At 41.9% G+C, this 20,558-nt stretch overlaps 1 protein-coding gene across 1 annotated transcript; it reads left to right on the top strand.

The window, feature by feature from the left end:
* The first annotated feature begins 1,985 nt into the window (after positions 1-1,985).
* On the top strand, positions 1,986-18,107 carry ASNS (asparagine synthetase (glutamine-hydrolyzing)). Its single transcript, XM_021689592.1, has 13 exons — positions 1,986-2,047; positions 4,417-4,452; positions 5,048-5,319; positions 9,623-9,860; positions 10,841-11,026; positions 11,282-11,383; positions 11,823-11,950; positions 13,235-13,361; positions 15,148-15,254; positions 15,730-15,830; positions 16,921-17,002; positions 17,091-17,246; positions 17,764-18,107. Exons 3-13 carry the CDS (start codon positions 5,071-5,073, stop codon positions 17,971-17,973), a joined length of 1,686 nt encoding a protein of 561 aa, XP_021545267.1. The 5' UTR covers positions 1,986-2,047; positions 4,417-4,452; positions 5,048-5,070; the 3' UTR covers positions 17,974-18,107.
* The last annotated feature ends 2,451 nt before the right edge of the window (positions 18,108-20,558 follow it).

The raw sequence follows: 20,558 nt of genomic DNA, 5'->3' as shown, positions 1-20,558 counted from the left end.
GTTAACTAACTGGAATTAAAATAAAAATGTATATTAAAAAAAAAAAAGAAAAAAATTGGTTTCTGAGGACAACTCTTTCCCTGTATTGCATAACAAATTTGAGGGCAGTACTGGTACCAGTTCAACGAAGCCTTTAAAATGGATAGTTTTCCCTTTCAAACTCTCAGTGCAGATAATAAAAAGGAGAAAGGTCTAATTTTAAGGTAATGCTCCAATATAGGAGTGGGGAGGAAATCTGGAAAAGAAAATATATTTAATCTTGAATGTAAATCATTCATATTTAGCAAAAATAAGAGAGGCTATGTCAGCTCCTTGCTCTTCTGTCAGTGTCTCTGGTATGACCCAGCTCTTCTTGTCAAGCTAGTCCACAGACAGAATATGATCAGAAGAGGCATGTCCTGTGGATCCAGGCAACCCGATTTCACATCCTGGATCTACAAGTATCAGGTGAGTGAATTTGGATAATTCTAACTGGCCTAATGTAGAAATATTCAGATTGCAAAGTTATTTTGAGTTTCAAAAAGACTGATATTGTGGGGATGAAAAAAATTTCCTTCTTGGGTGCTATGGCTCTAAAGAATGCTCATCACTTTAGTGCTTAGAATTTCAGGGCTGGAATGACCCTGGTAATCTCTCATTTCCTTTCAAAGATGGAAACGAGAGAGGTGATAGGACATACCTATGTTCATAGAAATAGTTAGTGGTAAAATTCAGACTGGAACTCCATCCTTTCCTGAAAGTGACATTTGTCAATGACAAAATATGACGAGGAATTGAATTGAATTGAATTGAATAGAGTTTTGAGAATCTACCCAGTGGTATCCATTGAGCCGATAATGAGACTCAAAAGGTGAAGTCAACATAACCAGGAAGGTGACAATCTAGTTGAAGGAGAATATAACCACATCACAAGTTTAATGATGATCCAACACAAAATACAAATACACTGAGCTGTATATCCAGAGGATGGATAAATTTAATTATGTCTGAGGTAGAAGACATAGTGAAATCTACCTCGTAATTAATAAAAAGATGATATCCTTCCAGCTCTTCCCATCTGCCCCCTTATTTATTAATCAAACAGATACTTCTTTGTAGATCTACATCTAAGTATCAGGTGCTCTCTTAGTAGTTATGGAGAAAAGTACAGGTTTCCCTGTTAACTCAAAGTAGTGTTCCTACGAAACATTTCATAGGCCGAAAGCACCAAAAATGAAGAAGCAGTTACCATGAATTTACATGGAGAATTTGAGTTTTCTCAGACCCCAAAAATAACCTCTCTTAGGCCTTTCTGATACCTTAGGACACATCCTGCTAATGAATGCACAAAATCAACAGAGATCAAGCACAGATGTTCACAGGCACTGTTCAAAGCTATGGCACCTTGATGCTCAGTGTAGTTCTGGGGAAGGAACGCGGAGTGCCCTTCCTGCTGCTCCATCCAAGGTGCCTCTGTAATGGCTGGCTGCAAATTAAATACTGAACGCTATTTTCGTTTCTCGCCTTTCCCCCTAAAAGCAAAAATCCTCTTTGGATTTCTTTCAGGTAGCAAAAACGCGTACTAATGTGGGTCTTCTGTAAAAGCAAAGTGGCATAACATGAACTTTAGAAAAGCAGGGGATACCTGTACTTAAAAACTTTGCAATTAAGGAGATGAGGGAGATCTGCTGCATTTGGTGAGGATTTCCCAAAAAACAAACCAAGTGCAGAAGACCCCCTAATCGGTCAGAACAGCAGCTAAGGTAACCCTAGGTGTCAGTGGGGCACCTGGCTACACCTCTGAGGCTTTCCTTCAGCAGGCGCACTAACACTTTAAGGAGCCGGGAGGGAGCAGTTCCTCCTTGCTCCCCGCTCCTCCTCCGCCCAGCCAAGGTCTGCATTGTGGGCCACGCCCCTGCGCGCTGGTTGGTCCTCACAGACATGATGAAACTTCCCTCGATCATTACAGGAGCTAGGCCGGTATAAAGTCAGAGGAGGCCCGCCGCCCCGCCCGCAGTCTGCAGCCCCTACCTGGCAACTCCTCTCCGTTCCATCCATCTAAGCGCCGGTAAGCCAGGTTCTGCTGCCCAGCGCAGCGCCCTCCCAGCGTGCCCCGGGGCCGCCCCCGGGGGGAGGGGGGAGAGAGAGAGAGAAAAAGAGAGGGAGGGAGGGAGGAAGAAGAAGGAGGAGGAGGAGGAGGAGGAGGAGGAGGAGGTGGCGCTGCAGTCTCGCCCCACACCGGTGGGCAGAAGCGGCTGCAGGCAGCCAGCCGGCTCTGCGGCTCCTGCCGGTAAAGGGGGCGGGGCCGATTGTTGCGCACCTGGGAGCAAGCTGGGAGGAGAAACCTAGGGTCTAGGTCTTCGGTCGGAGGGATCAAGTGAAAGACCGAGGCGAGGCTGGGCTGCGGCCCGCTTGGCCCTTGTAAATTTTACAATTTTTTATTATATTGCGTGGAAGCCTGTGGAAATTTTCGCAGTCCGGCGGCCCTACGGTGGACCGGCCAGAGGGTGCACGTGGCTGGGGTGCAGTCGGAGTTTCGGGGTGCAGTAGGAGTTTCGGGCCGCACAGTTGCTTGGTCCCGATCTCCCGCCTGTCCGTCAAAGCCTAAGGGTCTGTACTTAGCCCCTCACCTCTGGCTCCCCCCACCTTTTGGCTCCCCTCTCCTCCCCCTGCCCCCCTCCCCCCAGACTGCGAGACTCAACAAGTGACTTGATGAACAAACCCCGCCTATAAGAGATCTGTTCGGGGCGACAGGCGAAGCGGTATGGAAAAAAGCAAAAGAACTAACATTTCTTTCTCAGTGGGTAACTATTCTGTAGGGCTGGTTTCAGATTAATGTTACTATTTTGAATAAAAGGTCAGTTTTCTGCTGGGCCCTTGGTCTACATTATTTCTTCATGGGCCATTGTCCTGGGTGCCTTGACTAACAATTTAAAAAGCACTCATAACTTTTTTTTCATTGACCGCATTGCTATAAGATTAATTAAAAGTAACTTAGGCCTTGAACCTGTCCAGGAGTTGGTTGCTGATACCTTAATGTAAAAATAAAACAATATGGTGAAGTTTTTAGTTGGTAAGCAGCCATCGAAATCAAATGCAGGGAAGCAGCACTGTCCAATTCAGTCCACCTGTAACTATTGAGAACTTGAAATGCTGACTAGTCCGAATTAAGGTGTGGTGTGAGTGTAAAACACCAGATGTTGACGATTTAATAGAGAAGGGCAATGTAAAGTATTTTGTCAATAATTTTTTAAACTGATTTGTTGAAATACTTTTTTTGGTACATTGTGTTAAAATATAAAGTTATCTGTCCTTTTTCTCTTTACTTTTTTAATGGGGCTACTAATATTTTTTAAAATTCCACATTTAGCTTACATTTCTGCTGGACAGCACTGTTCTAGAAGTTTATGAGGAAATACAGAAAATTACAGGGAGCAGGTAATAGCAGTAGGAGAAAGCATTGCAAATAGGACCTTTGCAAGTAAGCCTGATTCCAACAAAAATAGGTAACAGTTTTTAGTTTGCTTTTTCCTGCTGGAGAAGTTAAGTGTGCTTCACTAATGTGTGTTCCCCTTCTTTCCCCTCTATTTTAGTGCTTAGGGTGTGTTCCTTATAGCAGGCCTAATAATGGGATTCACTAATCGGCATTAGGAAGACTTAGGTAAATGATTCACTAATGATCTCTTGTGATTTTCAAAGCACTTTCTCAGCCCATTTTTAACTGGTATAGAGGAACCATACATGGCTTATTAGTAGCAATCTCACTTCAATCTAAGTGTATTTCCCCGATATATCTCAAATATCTCATTAGAGGCTATTTGGCCAAGTGCATGGAAGGGACTGCATAGGACATGTGCTACTTCAATTCCAAGTTGTTTGAGTCACTATTATTTTTTGTTAGTTTGATGTGGTCTCATTAAAAGGCTAAACAAAGCTTTGGTTCATTTAGATACAAACTCCCTCAGAGGATTGCCCAAAGTGATTGGTGTAACTTGAATATATATATTTTCTTGATGATTTTTGTCCCAAATTAGGCATTTGCTGCAAATTTGCATTTAAAAATAGCCAAATAAGTGTCTGAGTTTGAGATATTTTGGTAAAATAACTGTTTTGAGCTGGCAGCATCCAAATAAAACAGCTCTTTATTTCACAGTTGAGAATATGAAATTGCAAGGTAACATTCATAGGAATTGTTTGCTTCTTGGCCTATAGGGATGGCCAAATTGTTTTTCAGAGATGTTGTTGCCATTTATGTCCCACCCACTTTACTTTCTTATGAACCAAGGCAACTTAGAGACAAAAATATTTTAGAACATTTTTGTCATTTAGGACATTTGGATGGTGAACATTACGTATTTCTGTCAACATAAAATGTTTTTTTATTATACAGCCAAGATATCTGATATCAGATAACATGCCTTTCTTTTTTCTCTTTAGAATTTCTTTCATCACGTTTGAATAAATCACTTAAAGGTACGTGAGAAGTTGTGAAATGCTTATAATAGCTGTGTATCTTAACATAGCACCTGAGCAGTATGTATGATCTTTTTTACCCGCTAGTCTCGATGTGTAGTTACTACAGGTAAAGACAGGACGTTTAATTGTCAAAGAGACCTGAGTGGGGACTGTAGTAGTAATATGGGGAGTCTCTTGGATTTTTGAGGGCTTCTGAGGTCCTGAGATGAAGAGAGAGGGACAGGGATCTCTCACTAGGTTGGAGCCAGCCTGCATCTGTTATCTGTCTCTTGGAAGTAAACCTCGAATGTGACTTGACTCCCCCCAGCTCTAGCTGGCCAAATCCCAAGGTGGGAGAGATGCCAGCTTTGACAGGGTGCCAAATTGCTACCGCTGGCTAGATGGAAAGGTCATGCATCTTTTCTGAATACTTGTACGTGAATTAAATCATTCTCAACTCCTGTGTGCCTGCCAACCTAATGGAAAATTGCTGTGGACAAGATAGTTTAAATGTCAGTCTTTGAAGTGGTTTATAGCAGTTTTTGGAATCAAGATTTAATCCAGACTTGGATTGGGTATTAAATATTTAACAGGCCTACTCTTTTCTCCATAGAAAACTCATAGCTCCATTGCACCATGTGCGGGATTTGGGCCCTCTTTGGTAGTGATGACTGCCTTTCAGTGCAGTGTCTGAGTGCTATGAAGATTGCACACAGGGGTCCAGATGCATTTCGTTTTGAGAATGTCAATGGATACACCAACTGCTGCTTTGGATTTCATCGGTTGGCAGTGGTTGACCAGCTGTTTGGAATGCAGCCAATTCGAGTAAAGAAATATCCTTATTTGTGGCTCTGTTACAACGGTGAAATCTACAACCACAAGAAGGTAAATAAAACAAAACCAGAAGATATCTGGATGTGATTAAACCTCAGAGCTAGTTGGTTATAATTTTTATATATTTTGTATAAAGTTTTTTACTTCTCAGACTGTTTCCATGTTCATTATCTCATTTGCTCCAGTTATAAAGATGATGCACTGATGCACAAAGAGGTCAAATGAGCTGGTCACAAAACAAAAAAAAAGAAAAAACGAGGATTACAATTCTTTAACTCTCAGCATTTTTTTTTCCTATTATGAATTTGAATATTAATTAGTGCCCGTGTTTGGTGCTGGGGATACAGTAGTAAGTATGAGAAGTAGATCTGCGCTCTAATGGAGCTTATTGCATTAAAAATCAAAGACCAAAAAAAAATCCTTATACATATGATAAGTATTCTGAAAAAATGGTTGATACGGGAGATCCAGTGTCGGTAAGTGTGGTCAGAGAAGGCCTCTGGAGGAACTGACACTTGAACTGAGACCTAATGGACTGTGATAACTAGCGGGGCTGGGAAGAACTTTTCATGCAGAGGGAATAGCATGTATAGAAGCCTGAGGCAGGAAGCAGCCCTGGGATTGTCAGATGTGAACAAGGGGTAAGATGGGCAAGGTGGGGCTGGGAGGGTGGGCAGAACCCGATCAAGCAGGACTTAGTAAGGAGTTGGTAAGATGGTGTTGGAATATCATTCTAAGAGCCGTGAGACTGGAGGATTTTAGGGCAGGTGTAGAGTTTAATAGTTTGGAGGTCATCATACTTGTAGCTTTTATATAATGCTGCCCTTACGATATGTACTGCGTCTGCATACTGAACAGAACCACAAGACAGAAGGATGGCCAAATGCAACGGAGTGTAAGAAGTGATTTTCTAGCAGCATTAAATTTGGAACAGCTTTCTAATCTAGGGAAGGCTTACTCAGGGTGAGAGTGGTGAGACGGTGGAAATTCTGACCCCAGGAAGCCACATTGGCTAAGAGCCTTCCAATCTGGAATTATTTGGCCAGTGTTTCATACATTTTTTTTAATCTAAAATTTCCAAGTAATTTTTTGTTTGCCACCTTCCTCCCCAGCTTTTAATTTTGAAAATTTCAAACATACTAAAAAAACACAAAACAATGAGAACCTAGATTGTGTAACTGTTAATGTTTTGCCATATTTGCTTTGTTTTTCTCTTTCTGTATGTACACCTAGGCATTCAATTTTTTGGTGGAATCATTTCAGTATACTACAGATATTGTGACACTTTACTCCTAAATATATAAGCAGTTATCTCTTAAAAATTAGGGCATTCCCCTACCTAACACCAATACTGTTAAACCTAAGAATCAGTAATACCATTTAATACTCAGTTCATATTAAATTTCTGGAAGTGAGCCAAGAATATCTTTTTTTTTTTTTTTGGAGAGGGAGAAGGGGGGAGGGGCAGAGGCAGAGGGAGAGAGAGAATCTTAAGCAGACTCCATGCCCAGCGAGGAACCCCACATGGGGCTTGATCTCAGGACCCTGACATCATGACCTGAGCTGAAATCAAGAGTCCAGATGCTTAACCCACTGAGTCTCCAGACGCCCCTGCCAAGAATATCTTTATAGCTGCTTTGTTTTTTTTGAAGTCAGATACCGCTCACACTTCATACATTTAGTTGTTAGGTTTCTTGGTGTTTTTTGAGTCTTGCTATGTCATGTCAATCGTTCACGGGTAGGGATTTATATTCTAGTCACCCTTTGGACATTTTTATCTCTGGACGATGGCTTTTCCATTGTTGTCTGCTTTTAGGAATACTCTTAATAATAGGCTTTTCATTTGAGAAGTTTTTGTAGATATTCAGCAGATTCCTTTCATATATTTTTTAAGGGCATATTATACACAGGCATCATTTTTCTAGGTGCTTGGAGATGAAATGGTGAACAGGAAAAATAAGAATGGATTTCACACTAGTGAGAGTACAGGTAGCGAACAGTTAAGACTTTTTTCTTACTAAGCCAAGTTAGTACCATATACACGCGAGTGCTGGGTTGGATTATGGCAATATTAACAACTTCCACTTTAAATGACATAGGAAATACCTTGTTTTACTTGAACAACATTGCTGCTTTTATGTATTTTATTTAAAAGTTAGAAAATGGTAACTATTTCAAAAGTATTTTTATTCTAAATTAGTCATATATGTTGTATTTTCTTTTTTTTTTTTTAAATGTTCCAAGTGCACTTTTTTTTTTTTAAAGATTTTATTTATTTATTTGAGAGAGAGAGAACGAGAGACAGAGAGCAGGAGAGGGAGGAGGGTCAGAGGGAGGAGAAGCAGACTCCCCGCCGAGCAGGGAGCCCGATGCGGGACTCGATCCCGGGACTCCAGGATCATGACCTGAGCCGAAGGCAGACGCTTAACCATCTGAGCCACCCAGGTGCCCTATGTTGTATTTTCAAAAGCGTAGATGTCCCATTGCTTCTACCAATCATCTAAGCTTATGCAGCGTGGGCAGCCAGAAATGTACCAAGAGAGGAGGATGGCCATTTTAGGTTTATATAAAGGCCGCTGCAACATAAACTCCAAAGCCCCTCCTTTTTTCTTTTTTTAAACTAATAAAAGACAGCTGCAGGTTTGCTGGGCATGGAGGAAGAATAAATGAAGGAGGGGAGGAATCTGAGGCAAGGCTGGGGCAGAGAGGAGTCTCTCTGCAGGGAGCATCAGGGGCTTCCACCCAGCAAGTCAGAGGGCAGTGTGATTTCTGGATGGGGGCAAGAGACAGGGGCTTTTCTCTCAGTGCAGCTTTTACCCGTGTGGTTTCAGGAGAGTGGAAAGTGGTACATGGGACTCATTAACCAATACCTTACCTGCAGGGTTTAGCTAAGGAGCAGTGCTGACTTGGTGGCAGTGGAGGATAGACTGGGGAAGCTGTTGCTCACTGAAATCACTGAATGCTTTGGGGTATATTCATCCTTCAGATGCCTCAACCCGGAAGGGTCAGCAGCAGACTGCTTCCAAACCCCACCTGCTAGTGCCAGGATCTCCCCTGATGGTCTCTCAGAGTAGGGAGAGGGGAACAGGAAATGGCTCTGTAGTCACTGGAGGCAGCCAACCGCCATGTTGGGGGGAAGTTCTGTGAGGGCTTATAGACAGAAGTTTCACAGATCATAGAGTGTGATTGTGAAGCATGTTTATAGGTCATACATATACAAACATAGATTTACTTTTTGAATTTTAGAAACATGTTTTAAATATTTAAACGTATCCAGGATTTCCACCTCATTTTGTTAATGTGAACCTCTTCTCTCTCCACGATCAGCTAAAAATATGAGTAAGTTCACAGAAAGAGCAACTGCAAGGACTTCTCACCCTCACAGTTTGCAGTGTGATGGAGAGCCACAGAGTCGGGGTGTCATGTGATCTAACCCTCTCCCTCTGCACTCGGTGTGGTCATGACCATCACTTTGCTGTGCCTTCGGGGCATGTGGGCTACTAACGCTCCCCTGTCATTTTGTGTCTCAGTGAGAAGTAGCTTTAATGCCACTGGAGTGGTAGGAGGACTGAATATTGCAGTCCTCCCCTGGGGGCCAGTAGCTTTGTTTAGACCATGTGTCTTTATCATTGTGATAGAATCATTCATTTTGGGGGAACAGTACCAACTATGTTTGTCCTTTTTTTTTTTTTTAAGATTTTATTTATTTACTTGACAGAGAGGGAGGTAGAGAGAGCACAAGCAGGGGGGAGCAGCCAAGGGAGAGGGAGAAGCAGATTCCCTGCTTAGAAGGGAGCCCAACATGGGGCTCCATCCCAGGACCTGGGACCATGACCTGAGCTGAAGGCAGACACTTAACTGACTGAGCCACCCAGGTGCCCCTGTATTTGTCCTTTTGCTTTCCATTTTCATAGGCCGGTCTTTGAGACTGAACTGGAACAACCTTAGCTGATACTATCTTCCCAAGTTAAAATATTACAGCGTGGAAGCACATTTTTAGTGTCATGGCAACTGGGGGCAACCTATTGGCTTCACTTACATACAGATGTAAATATATATGTATTATAGACATAGCACATATATAAAGTACATTTCTATCTGTCTACACATGACTGGATACGTTGCATTTATGAGAATGCAACTAAAATTTTCACGGGTTTAGCTTTATATTATAAAGAATTTGCAGAATTGTGACTTCAAACAAGTTATATTTTGATAATGCCATGATTCTTCTAAAAAATCACTGAACTGCATGCTTATAGAACGTAGAAATATTGAACCAACTTTGCAATGAAAAACTATTAATGAGTGAACACAGATTCTAACATGTTTATTTTGCTCTTGTTTTTAAAAGATGCAACAACATTTTGAATTTGAATACCAGACCAAAGTGGATGGTGAGATAATCCTTCATCTATACGACAAAGGAGGAATTGAGCAAACAGTTTGTATGTTGGATGGGGTATTTGCATTTATTTTGCTGGATACTGCCAATAAGAAAGTGTTCCTGGGCAGAGATACTTATGGAGTCAGGCCTTTGTTTAAAGCCATGACAGAAGATGGATTTTTGGCCGTGTGTTCAGAAGCTAAAGGTAATGATAGAATTTTTCTTTAGGTTTTCATTATTGCTCTGGTTTTGTGTTGTCCTCTAGATCATATTTGCAAATCCCGTGGTGGGCAATCCAAAAGTTTTCAAGTGACTGTTTCTCAGTGCTTTTAGAATAATGTCTCTAAAACTAATCTGTTCATGGGATTTCCTGGTTAAAACTTTTTAATTACTCCTCATCCCCCATAGGGGTTGTATGGCTCTGTTGAGGTCTGCTACCTCAGTGATCCATTTATGATGGGATCTGGGTCCAATCTGGTCTTTGAATTCAGTATGACAGATTACCAGGCTGACAAACTCAAATTGTAAATCATAATGAGCATTTAGATAGGCTGTTCCTATTTACAGTGTAACACTGATTATGAATCAAAGATCATGGTGGCGTCAGGTTGGTTACTCTCTGTGAAAACCTATTGAGGAGATTTCGATTATACTGTTAACACACAGTATATAATAACTAGTTAAGGGGTAAATGCCTGATTTCTTAATGTCCGACTTTAAAGTACCTCATAGTGGATCATTTTGCTTGTCAAAGGTCCAGGAACCATGGCTGTTTTCTTAAAACACTTCAGTCAAAGAAATGACTGCCACGATATAGTAAAATGAATAATTTCAAGTCCATCTCCTTGCTTAATGTATCATTTCTTTTTATATTTAATTTATTATAGAAAATAGATTTTCTTGATCTGAAATTTCAGCTAGGGAGAAGAAATTGAACATTGGAGATTTTCCTATTGCTTTGAACTACTAGAAATCAGTGTAGTCTTGCTATACATCTCTGTACCACTGTGACCTCTCTAGTAAGTAGATAATAGCATTGGGGTTAATTTTCCCTATTTTGCTGATATAATGGACATGTGTTTATATTAAAAAGGGAAAATAAACAGGAATTTAGAGGATGGTAAGTTAATTGTGAAAGTTAGTGTGAATTGTATCTTGAGTTAAATTATCTTTTCCAATTTGTAGGTCTTGTTAACCTGAAGCACTCCACGACTCCTTTTTTAAAAGTGGAGCCATTTCTCCCGGGACACTATGAAGTTTTGGATTTAAAGCCAAATGGCAAAGTGGCCTCCGTGGAAATGGTTAAATATCATCACTGTAGAGATGAGCCTCTGCATGCCCTCTACGACAATGTGGAGAAACTCTTCCCAGGTACTAGAGCAAACGCCCACCCACTTATTCCCCACCCTTCTCCCCCAAAGGAAAAAAGAAATGATACTTTTCATGTCACTGGAATGGTTCAGGTCTGAAGAGCTATTTCCTGTTTAATTGGGAGGTGGCGCATTGGGATTTGGCAAAGTCCACGGTTGAGCACATATCATGATAGATAGAGATGATTGTGTACCTCGTTTCAGTAAATAATTCAGCCCAAGGTTTTCTGGAACTGTTTACTTTATGTGTTTATAGGTTTTGAGATAGAAACTGTGAAGAACAACCTCCGGATCCTTTTTGATAATGCCATTAAGAAACGCTTGATGACAGACAGAAGGATTGGCTGCCTTTTATCAGGTAAAGGCTGTTAAAAAGCCTGATTATATTTAATGCATATTTAAGCAAATGATTTGTAGCTATCCCTGAGGTTTTGACTATAAAATATTTACGATTTAATCTTTCTCTCCATTAGAGGATGAAAATGTTTTCTGTAAGCTGTATTCAATATTCAGTAATATAGCAATGTCTGGTTACATTGTAATTGGGATGAATGAGTTAATAAACATTCTTTAGAATAGTGTCTAGTGATTTTTTTTTTTAGCCAATTCAAATACTGCAACCATTATCTTGGTTTATCTATGCTAGATTTTTTCTTTGATTAAAGTTGATTTTCAGTTTATAAAACTTGGGGATTTTAAATGGTAAAACTAATCTTGGAGCTCAACAGGATTGTAAATCCTACCTGTTCCTCTCTATATAAGGCGCATAACCAGTATACTTCTGGTCTTGCTCACAGGGGGCTTAGATTCCAGTTTGGTTGCTGCCACCCTGTTAAAGCAGCTAAAAGAGGCCCATGTTCAGTACCCTCTCCAGACGTTTGCAATTGGCATGGAAGACAGTACTGATTTACTAGCTGCTAGAAAGGTAAGACACTATCTCAGTCCATTATGTAATTAAGACAGACGTATTAGAATAAAAATCAAGCCAATAATTAATGATTCTATGCTTATGTTCCTGTATTGACACAAGTAAGTATTTTAAATTAAATATATTAAAATGGAATGAAATGCCTGTTGAGTATCAACTGTGTTGTACACTGTCCTCTGGATACTTCTACCAAGGTCCGTGCAGTCCTCATAAAAACCCTAGGATAATAATTCTTTTTGAATGTAAGGACATGGTATAGTGGTTACGACTGCACGCTTGGAGCCTGACTGCTGTTTTCAAATCCTACCGCCACCATGTAATTCTTCATTTATGTAATGGGAGTAACAGTAATAGTAGTAATAGTAATGGGATAGTTTTGTGGTGAAAATGATATAATTCATATAAAGTGCATAGGCTAGGGCGCCTGGGTGGCTCAGTCGTTAAATGTCTGCCTTCGGCTCGGGTCATGATCCCAGAGTCCTGGGATCGAGCCCCGCATTGGGCTCCCTGCTCCGCGGGAAGCCTGCTTCTCCCTCTCCCACTCCCCCTGCTTGTGTCCCTGCTCTCGCTCTCTCTCTCTCTGTGTCAAATAAATAAATAAAATCTTAAAAAAAAAAATAATAATAATAAAGTGCATAGGCTAGAACACAGCATGTAGTAAGTACCTTGTAAACGTTAGCTGTTATTTTTTACAAAGCACCGTGTGTTAGGATTATGGGCAGAGGGGACCTTGTACATATATATTCAGTGTTCAGGAGACCTTGTTCCTACTCTGGAAGAACTTAGTAGAAGGAAGGAGAAAAAGCTAGAGTGCAGTTTCAAAGCAAGCTGATCAATGCTGAAAGAATCCAAAATAGCCAAAGAATAAAGGGGGGGAGCCGACATTTCCTTTAGGAATAATATCCTGAATGTCACGTAAAGCATTACTGGAGGGCCAATAGGGGACTAAGGTTAGAGTGGGGCCCTGTTGGACTAGAGAGAGAGGAGGTGGGTAACTTAGGGGTGTAGGGGGCACACTAACTGGGAGCCTCTGGACAGTCAGGTTGAAGTCTTGGAGTAGGAAGAGCTGTTGGGCTGTCTACCTCTTAGTTGAGTCCTGGCAGAGACTGGGGGAGGCCAGGAAACCTGACTGGGGGGCTGTGTGTGTGGTGACCTGGAGAATCACTTCCTCTTATTCTACCCGGTTTGTTTTTCACTGTTGTTAACTACTGTCATGTTTCCTTCTCAAAGGCAGTTCTTTTCTTTAAATCACAAGTATGTGGATGTTTCTTAAATAATCAGGTGGCAAATCACATTGGGAGTGAACACCATGAAGTCCTCTTTAATTCTGAGGAAGGCATTCAGGTCCTGGATGAAGTCATATTTTCCTTGGAAACTTACGATATTACAACAGTTCGTGCTTCAGTAGGTAAGTATTTTAGGATATGAGAAATATTTTTAATACTAAAAAAGTATAAGGGTTAAAAGATTATTTCAAACAACAGTTTCAAAAACAACACTTAGGAATAAATGCAAATAAGATTCCTAGGTCAGCAGTATTTTAAGACAAGACCATTTAAGAATTCCCCCAACCTATTTTGGAGGGAGAGGAATAAATACATAAGCTTCCACATTTATGGTATCATTACAGACGATCCTATACTTACCAGGGTTCCACTTAAATAATTTCCAACTTTATGATGGTGTGAAAGCAATATGCTTTCAGTAGAAACCGTACTTTGACTTTGGAATTTGGATCTTTTCCCAGGCTAGTGCCATGTGGAGGATACTCTCTCCTGAGGCTAGGTGGTGGTAGTGAGCCGCAGCTCCCAGGCAGCCAGGGGATCACAAGGTTCAACAACCGAAACACTTAACAACCGCTCCGTACCACACACCCATCCTGGTTTTCATTCTTAGGATAGAATCAACAAATTACATGAAATATTTATATGCTATTACAGAGTAGGCTTTGTGTTAGGTGATTCTGCCCAACCGTAGGCTAATGTAAGAGTTCTGAGCATACCTAAGGTAGGCGAGGCTAAGCTATGACATTCAGTAGGTTAGGTGAATTAAATGCATTTTTTATGTTTTCAACTTAAGTGGGTTTATCAGGACGTAAGTCAAGGGAGATCTGTATTTCCATTTCTCCAAAGAGCAGATGCATATTTTCTGCACTTCTCCCTGCCCCACCAATTACTCTGCATATAGTTTCTTGGGCTATATAAGGAAATAGATCTGTGTTGTAACAATTTCTGTAAGGAATACTCATTTTACGTGTATTTTGGTAACTATTCCATCATAGGACTTATCAGTCAGTAACTGTTAGTGCCCAGCAAGCAATACTAGTTTTGTCCTGTGGATATATACCGAAATCAGAAGTACACTCCAAATTAGACTGAAACAGTGTTGTTGAGCCTCTAACATGCTACTGGCTTAGATAGGCCTCTCTCTTAAGAGATTCAGAGTCTGATAAGCCTCCATTGCAAAGTTTAGAGCATGGGAATATTATCACAGGGCTGATACTGCCCTCGAGGGAACAGAAATTGGTTCTTGGAGGGTAACAAAATCTTAGGTATTACAATGGTCAATGGTCCTCCAAAGGGCCACAGTATATCCACAGATACATAGTATATCTGGCACTAATATTTCATGGAGAGGGCAATTAGGAAAAAATGTCTAAAAAGTTTCCCTAGGTTGGCAATCGTGAAAAAAATGGTAAAGAACCAATACTGGTTTACAGGGATGGGCAGCCACAACCAATGGATATCTTTTAATAATTTACATAGTATTCTTAACCATATGTGAAATTTGGTGGATGGGGAGTGTTAGGGAAAAAAAATCTAAACTACCCAAACTCCCCACTCCTATTATTTTTGTAGAATGATACTAGTATGAAAGTTAGGAATTTTTTTTTTTTTTTTTTAGATATTTGTCATTGTTCAGTTTAACAGAGTTTTAAGGTGGACATTCTTGGTCTAAAAGCACTACAATTTTAAAATCTGTGTAGAAAATTCTGGCATGATTTTGGGCTATTCCATTGCAACAGTACAACTTGCTAGATTAGGTACATTAAAATGGCTTAGAGATAAAGGGTCATTATTTTGGAAACTACGTTATTAATACAGAGTTCAATCTAAGTAAAACTCAGTAGCTTCCAAAAGCCAAACAAAAGGTAGAGAGTTATGTTGACATGAACCATTTCTGTCTCTTCCAAGGTATGTACTTAGTTTCCAAGTACATTCGGAAGAACACAGACAGCGTGGTGATCTTCTCCGGAGAAGGCTCAGATGAGCTGACACAGGGTTACATATATTTTCACAAGGTAAGCATTCTGAAATGGAGGGACATCGGTGCTAGGCTAGGAAAAGTGAACTATTTGACTACTTGCTGTCCTCTCTTGTCACTATAGCCCTAACGCTTGAGTGTCTTGTGATGTAGATGAGGAAACCAGATCGTGTCTGCTCTGTATTCCTTTTGGGGGGAGAAAGAAGTCTTCCTGGTGTCAGATAATCTGCATTCTTCAGAGCCAGTTGAGCATGAGAATCGCGCTTCTGATATTTCTTACTATCCTGTGGCAGCATGGTTATTGCCCACGGTGTCCATTTTATTGCCTGACGCTAACCATTGGGTGTGAAGGGAGGCCTGGTGTAGCACACAGGGACTCCCTTGGGTAGCTTTTTGTCTTACCCACCCTTAGAGCGGGAATGTGGGAAAGACTGAGAAATAAAAACCGTTCTGTGTGCCCAAAGCAAAGCTGTTGGTATATTTGTAACTTCACCCGTTTGTTTGTAAAACAGGCTCCTTCTCCTGAAAAAGCTGAGGAGGAGAGTGAGAGGCTTCTGAAGGAACTCTACCTGTTCGATGTGCTCCGGGCAGATCGCACCACTGCTGCCCACGGGTAACCCATTAGTTTCAGAAGCAATCGTAAAGATAGCCTCAAAAATCATAAAGCTCAACGGCTGCTTATTTCTGTCGGTTTGTTATTTGTTGCAAAGTATGACTTTTTAGAGAAAACAAAGCTCGTCTCCTTCCAAGTGCTGCTGTGGCCCTGATGAGGGGACTGTCGGTTTAGACTGACTTTCTGTCTTTAAACACAGCGCCACTCTGCTGCCATCAGAATGGAGAGGGAAGGCAGATGCAGCTCTTTTTAAGACTTCTTAAGAGACGTAAAGATTATACAGCCCCATGAACCAAGTATTGAGTGCCTGCCATCCCTGTTGGAGCCTGTGGTGACCATGGGTGGGCACGGGGCCATGAAGATCAAGAGTTTGATTGGATTCTCTGAGACCACTTCTGGATGCCTGAAGTTGTCACTTTAGCTAGTCATGTTGGAGGATTCAAGACTCTTACTGTGCATGATAGACAACCGACATCAAATATTTTAGTTGCTTCTACCAAATCAAACTTAGATTGGGAAATAATAGAAGATGGTGTGGGGAATGAACTGAATCCATGGTTATTATCCTATCCATTTGTCTTAACAAGAGTCACCAGGATTCAGGAAACATTGATGCGGCCTTTGATGAAACACTGTGGATCAGTGGTTTATATTGAATGTTGTATGTAAATTAGTCATTTAGTAGTCAACAATTTTGAATTCTTATGGTTTTTAATAAGACTTGAGAGATGGGCTCACCTGGAAAAGACTTTGAGGCAGAAAGGTATAGGAAAAGTACATTCTCAGTGATCAGGTCACTCATGATTCTTGCCTTTTTCTACTTTTTGAGATGTGCATTTATTTGTTTGTAAGAAGGGAAAGTAAAATTATTGGCAGGTTGTCTCACTCCCTAGATAATAAACATCCTGTTTTGAATGAGGATTTTTGCGTTCATGCAGTAGTGTAGGATAATCAGGAGGACTGCAAAGATGACTTTATCATCTTAACATTACTTAGAGGCTGGCTGAATTGCTAAGAAACTCTCAAGGAGAATCTAAATGGACAGGCACTAAATATCCATTTTGATTTAGATTTTCTTTTCCCCTTTAAGCCTTGAATTGAGAGTCCCCTTCCTGGATCATCGATTTTCTTCCTATTACTTGTCTCTGCCCCCAGATATGAGAATTCCCAAGGTAGGTGAATCAATTCAAGATAAAAAACTGTCCATTGATATTGAATATATTTGGAACTTTTACTGACGTTCCTTTGTTTTCATGTCAGAATGGGATAGAAAAACATCTCCTGAGAGAGACCTTTGAGGACTCCAACCTGATACCTAAAGACATTCTCTGGCGGCCAAAAGAAGCCTTCAGTGATGGAATAACCTCGGTTAAGAATTCCTGGTTTAGGATTTTACAGGAATATATTGAACATCAGGTATAATGTCATTAAAAATATTTTCTGGAATAGGACAATGTATACATAGAGTTGTAATCGCTGTTCATTTTGTGTTTAGTTTAAATGTTTTGTGTGTTGGAGAAATTCTCGGTAAACAGTACTTTTGTAAGAATTTCTTAAGATTTAAATAGCATGAAGGATTATGTAGTAGCATCTAGAATGGAGAGGGCAAGGGAGGAGACTTACCCATCATCACTGACCTTCATTTGCCACATTATTGCATACCTGCTGGGGGCCAGACATTATTAGGCATAAAAGAATAGAACACTCAGAGCCACCATCTAGTAGAGATATTCACAAAAATGTTCCTTAAAAGTCACTGCAACTGTGTATATTATGGTATTTTAGCATTTTCTACGTGAAGGGTGATTCAAAGGATCTCTTGGACAGTTTAGAGTCATGCCTTTCCATATCTTTGGTTGTTATCGTGAAACCACATTAAATGCAAGGGTTTCTAGGCCGTTTAAAAAACCATTTTGCTTTTATGCTCTTCCAGGTTGATGACGCAATGATGGCAGTGGCGGCCCAAAAATTTCCCTTCAACACTCCTAAAACTAAAGAGGGCTATTACTACCGTCAAATCTTTGAACGCCACTACCCGGGCCGGGCCGACTGGCTGACCCATTACTGGATGCCGAGGTGGATCAACGCCACTGACCCTTCAGCCCGCACTCTGGCCCATTACAAGGCCGCTGCCAAAGCCTAGGGCTGTCTGCGCAAGTCAGTGCAAGGAAACATTCCTCTTGCAGAGAGCAGGGCCTGGGGGGCAGAAGGGGAGCGGTGAGCGTCAGCCACTCAGGCTCACTGGGCCTGAGAAAAAATAAAAGTCTTAAATCGGAACCATTGCTGTGGTCGCTTCTGCTCACACAGCCCCTTCATTAGAGGTAACTGGAAACTGAGCGGCTTTCACTGTTCTCCCATAAGGTAGAGAGTGAGGCCAGGAAAGGGGGAAGCAGGGTGACGTTTTCAGGCAGTCACAGGTGCTGTCAGGCCGCTTTAGAAGCCTTGGGCCTCGTGCCAACGTGGCTCCCTGCCCGTCCTGGCCTCCTCTTCGTGTGGCCGCCTCCCAGCTTCCCTCTCGGTGCTTTCTGTATTCCCAGTAGCTGGCCAGGCCGCCTCCACCGTGCCGAGGCCCTCGCAGACGGCCAGGACAGCTCTATTTTACTAAATAGCAATTCTTACTTTCTTTTTGTCTGTGGAGCCAACACCTCTTCTGGAACTGTTGTTCTAGGTCAGAGGTCAGCAAGCTCTCAAGGGACAGTAGTAGTGCAGGCTTTGCAGCCCTCTCTTGGAACTGTTAGACTCTCTGGAGTGTAAAGCCATAGATAATATGCAAAGAAGCAGGGATGGCTATGTTCCAGTCAAAGTTGATAAAAGGCAGTGGGCTGGATTCGGCCTGTGGGCCCTAGTTTGTAGAGCCCTATTGTAGGGAAACAACTCCAACCAAGCACTTCTGATCAAAGGAAAAAGCATTCTAAGTGAGAAAAGAGACAGTATAACAAGGAAACATTCAGTGAATAAGTAGAAGATTCTCATTTGAATGCTCATTTGTTGTTTAGGGACAGCATTTTGAAATACATTATAAAGATGGATTCTGTTTAGTAGGAACTTTTGAAGAGGAAGGTGCTGGCGTGCAGGTCAACGTAAGAATGCTTGATGGGGGACGCCTGGGTGGCTCAGTCGGTTAAGTGTCTGCCTTCAGCTCAGTTCATGATTCTGGGGTCCTGGGATCGAGCCCCGCATTGGGCTCCTGGCTCAGCGGGGAGCCTGCTTCTCCCTCTGCCTGCCACTCCTGCTTGTGCATGCGTGCTCTGTCTCTCAAATAAAATCTTAAAAAAAAAAAAAAATGCTTGATGGGAAGAGCTAGTAGGCCTGGAGTTGAGCTGGCAAGTTGGAAGATGGGGACTGTCTGAGGTGAGAGGCCCTCACTTAATAATCTTAAAATGTCTCTAGAAAGCTGAGGAAATGTCCTGAGTTAATATTGGATGACTCAATGATAATCCTGTATTTGTAGGTGCTCCAAGCGCTCAAATCTAGCGTGATTTGGCTCCCGGCAAACCTATCCATGGTAAAGCCGCACCCCACCAAGCTAAGGGACGCAAGGAGTGCATGAGAAACAAGGTAATAGCCGGCAGCCTACACGGCAGGATTCAGGGATGCCACAAACCACGAACTGCTAGGTCTTGAGCGTAGGAGTTTGGCCCTAGATTTTTTACTTTCGTGACCGAGAGCCGGCATATACAGATACCACCTGAAAGCAGAGGTACTCCGTTCAGCCAGCTTCGTAGGCGTGACTTCAGCCCTGCAGGTTAACCCTAACTAAGCAACTCTCTGGATGTCAAACCACACACAAGCTCTACTGAAGGTTCTTGGCACATGGTATAAAGTTAGCCTCTTCTTCTGCAACTAAGAAACAGTAGCCCCTGGGGCATATGCACGGGACTCAACGATTAGGTACCGGCCAAGCCTGTTTGCCTGGCCCACCCTGGTATTGGTGACGCCGTGCTAAGGAGACCTGTAGTTTCTAGTCCGCACAGCACCGCTAGCAACAGATAATCCAGTCCCTCACCAGAAACTAAAAGATTTTTAGCTCCTACCGTCCTGCCGTTTCAGCCTCATGCCAGTACCCTAATGGATGGTGTACCCCTTCACAGGTTTGTTTCACCTTGCCCTCATACATAACAAAAATGGTACTCTGGAGTTTGGGACATGATAAATTCCACAGAAGAAGAAAAACCACCTAACTGCTACCACTGCTTCAAATAGTTTGAACATTTTCTTGCAGAGCTCTTGCTACAAAGGCACAGTTGTACATACGCAAGTACGTAGTCGTGGTTACATAGGCTTCAAGGTTTCTTCAACCCTTCACAAGGAAATGATAAAAGGGAACTCACCCTGAGCCTACCAGTGTCACACTGTTGAGGAATATCTTGTTGAGGCCGTGGAGGTAGAGCGTGCTCCTTAATTCCTCTTGTCTTGGGGTTGCTGTAGTCTGGTCTGGCGTCTGAGATAACAGATCCTTGGCTTGGGTCCCCACGAGAGGGAAGAGCTGGCCACAGAAAGGTGGTTCCGTATGATTCTACCTGTACATTGGATCATTCACTAACACAAAGCACATAGCTACCAACTGTTCTAAGTTCCTTGTGTTAACTCAGTGAGTTTACCCACACTCTGAGGCAGTATGGCAGATGGGGTTTTCTAAAAACGGCCACAGCGGTATTTCTGGTCCCACAGACTCTTCCAGACCCTAGCTGCTACTCTGAGGAGGCAGTCTATTTCCCTTCTTGAGCC

This window comes from Neomonachus schauinslandi, chromosome 12 (genome assembly GCF_002201575.2).
Source record: "Neomonachus schauinslandi chromosome 12, ASM220157v2, whole genome shotgun sequence".
Classification (NCBI taxonomy): Eukaryota; Metazoa; Chordata; class Mammalia; order Carnivora; family Phocidae; genus Neomonachus; species Neomonachus schauinslandi.
Note: the sequence above shows the minus strand (reverse complement) of the source record. Positions and strands in the feature narration are given on the sequence as shown.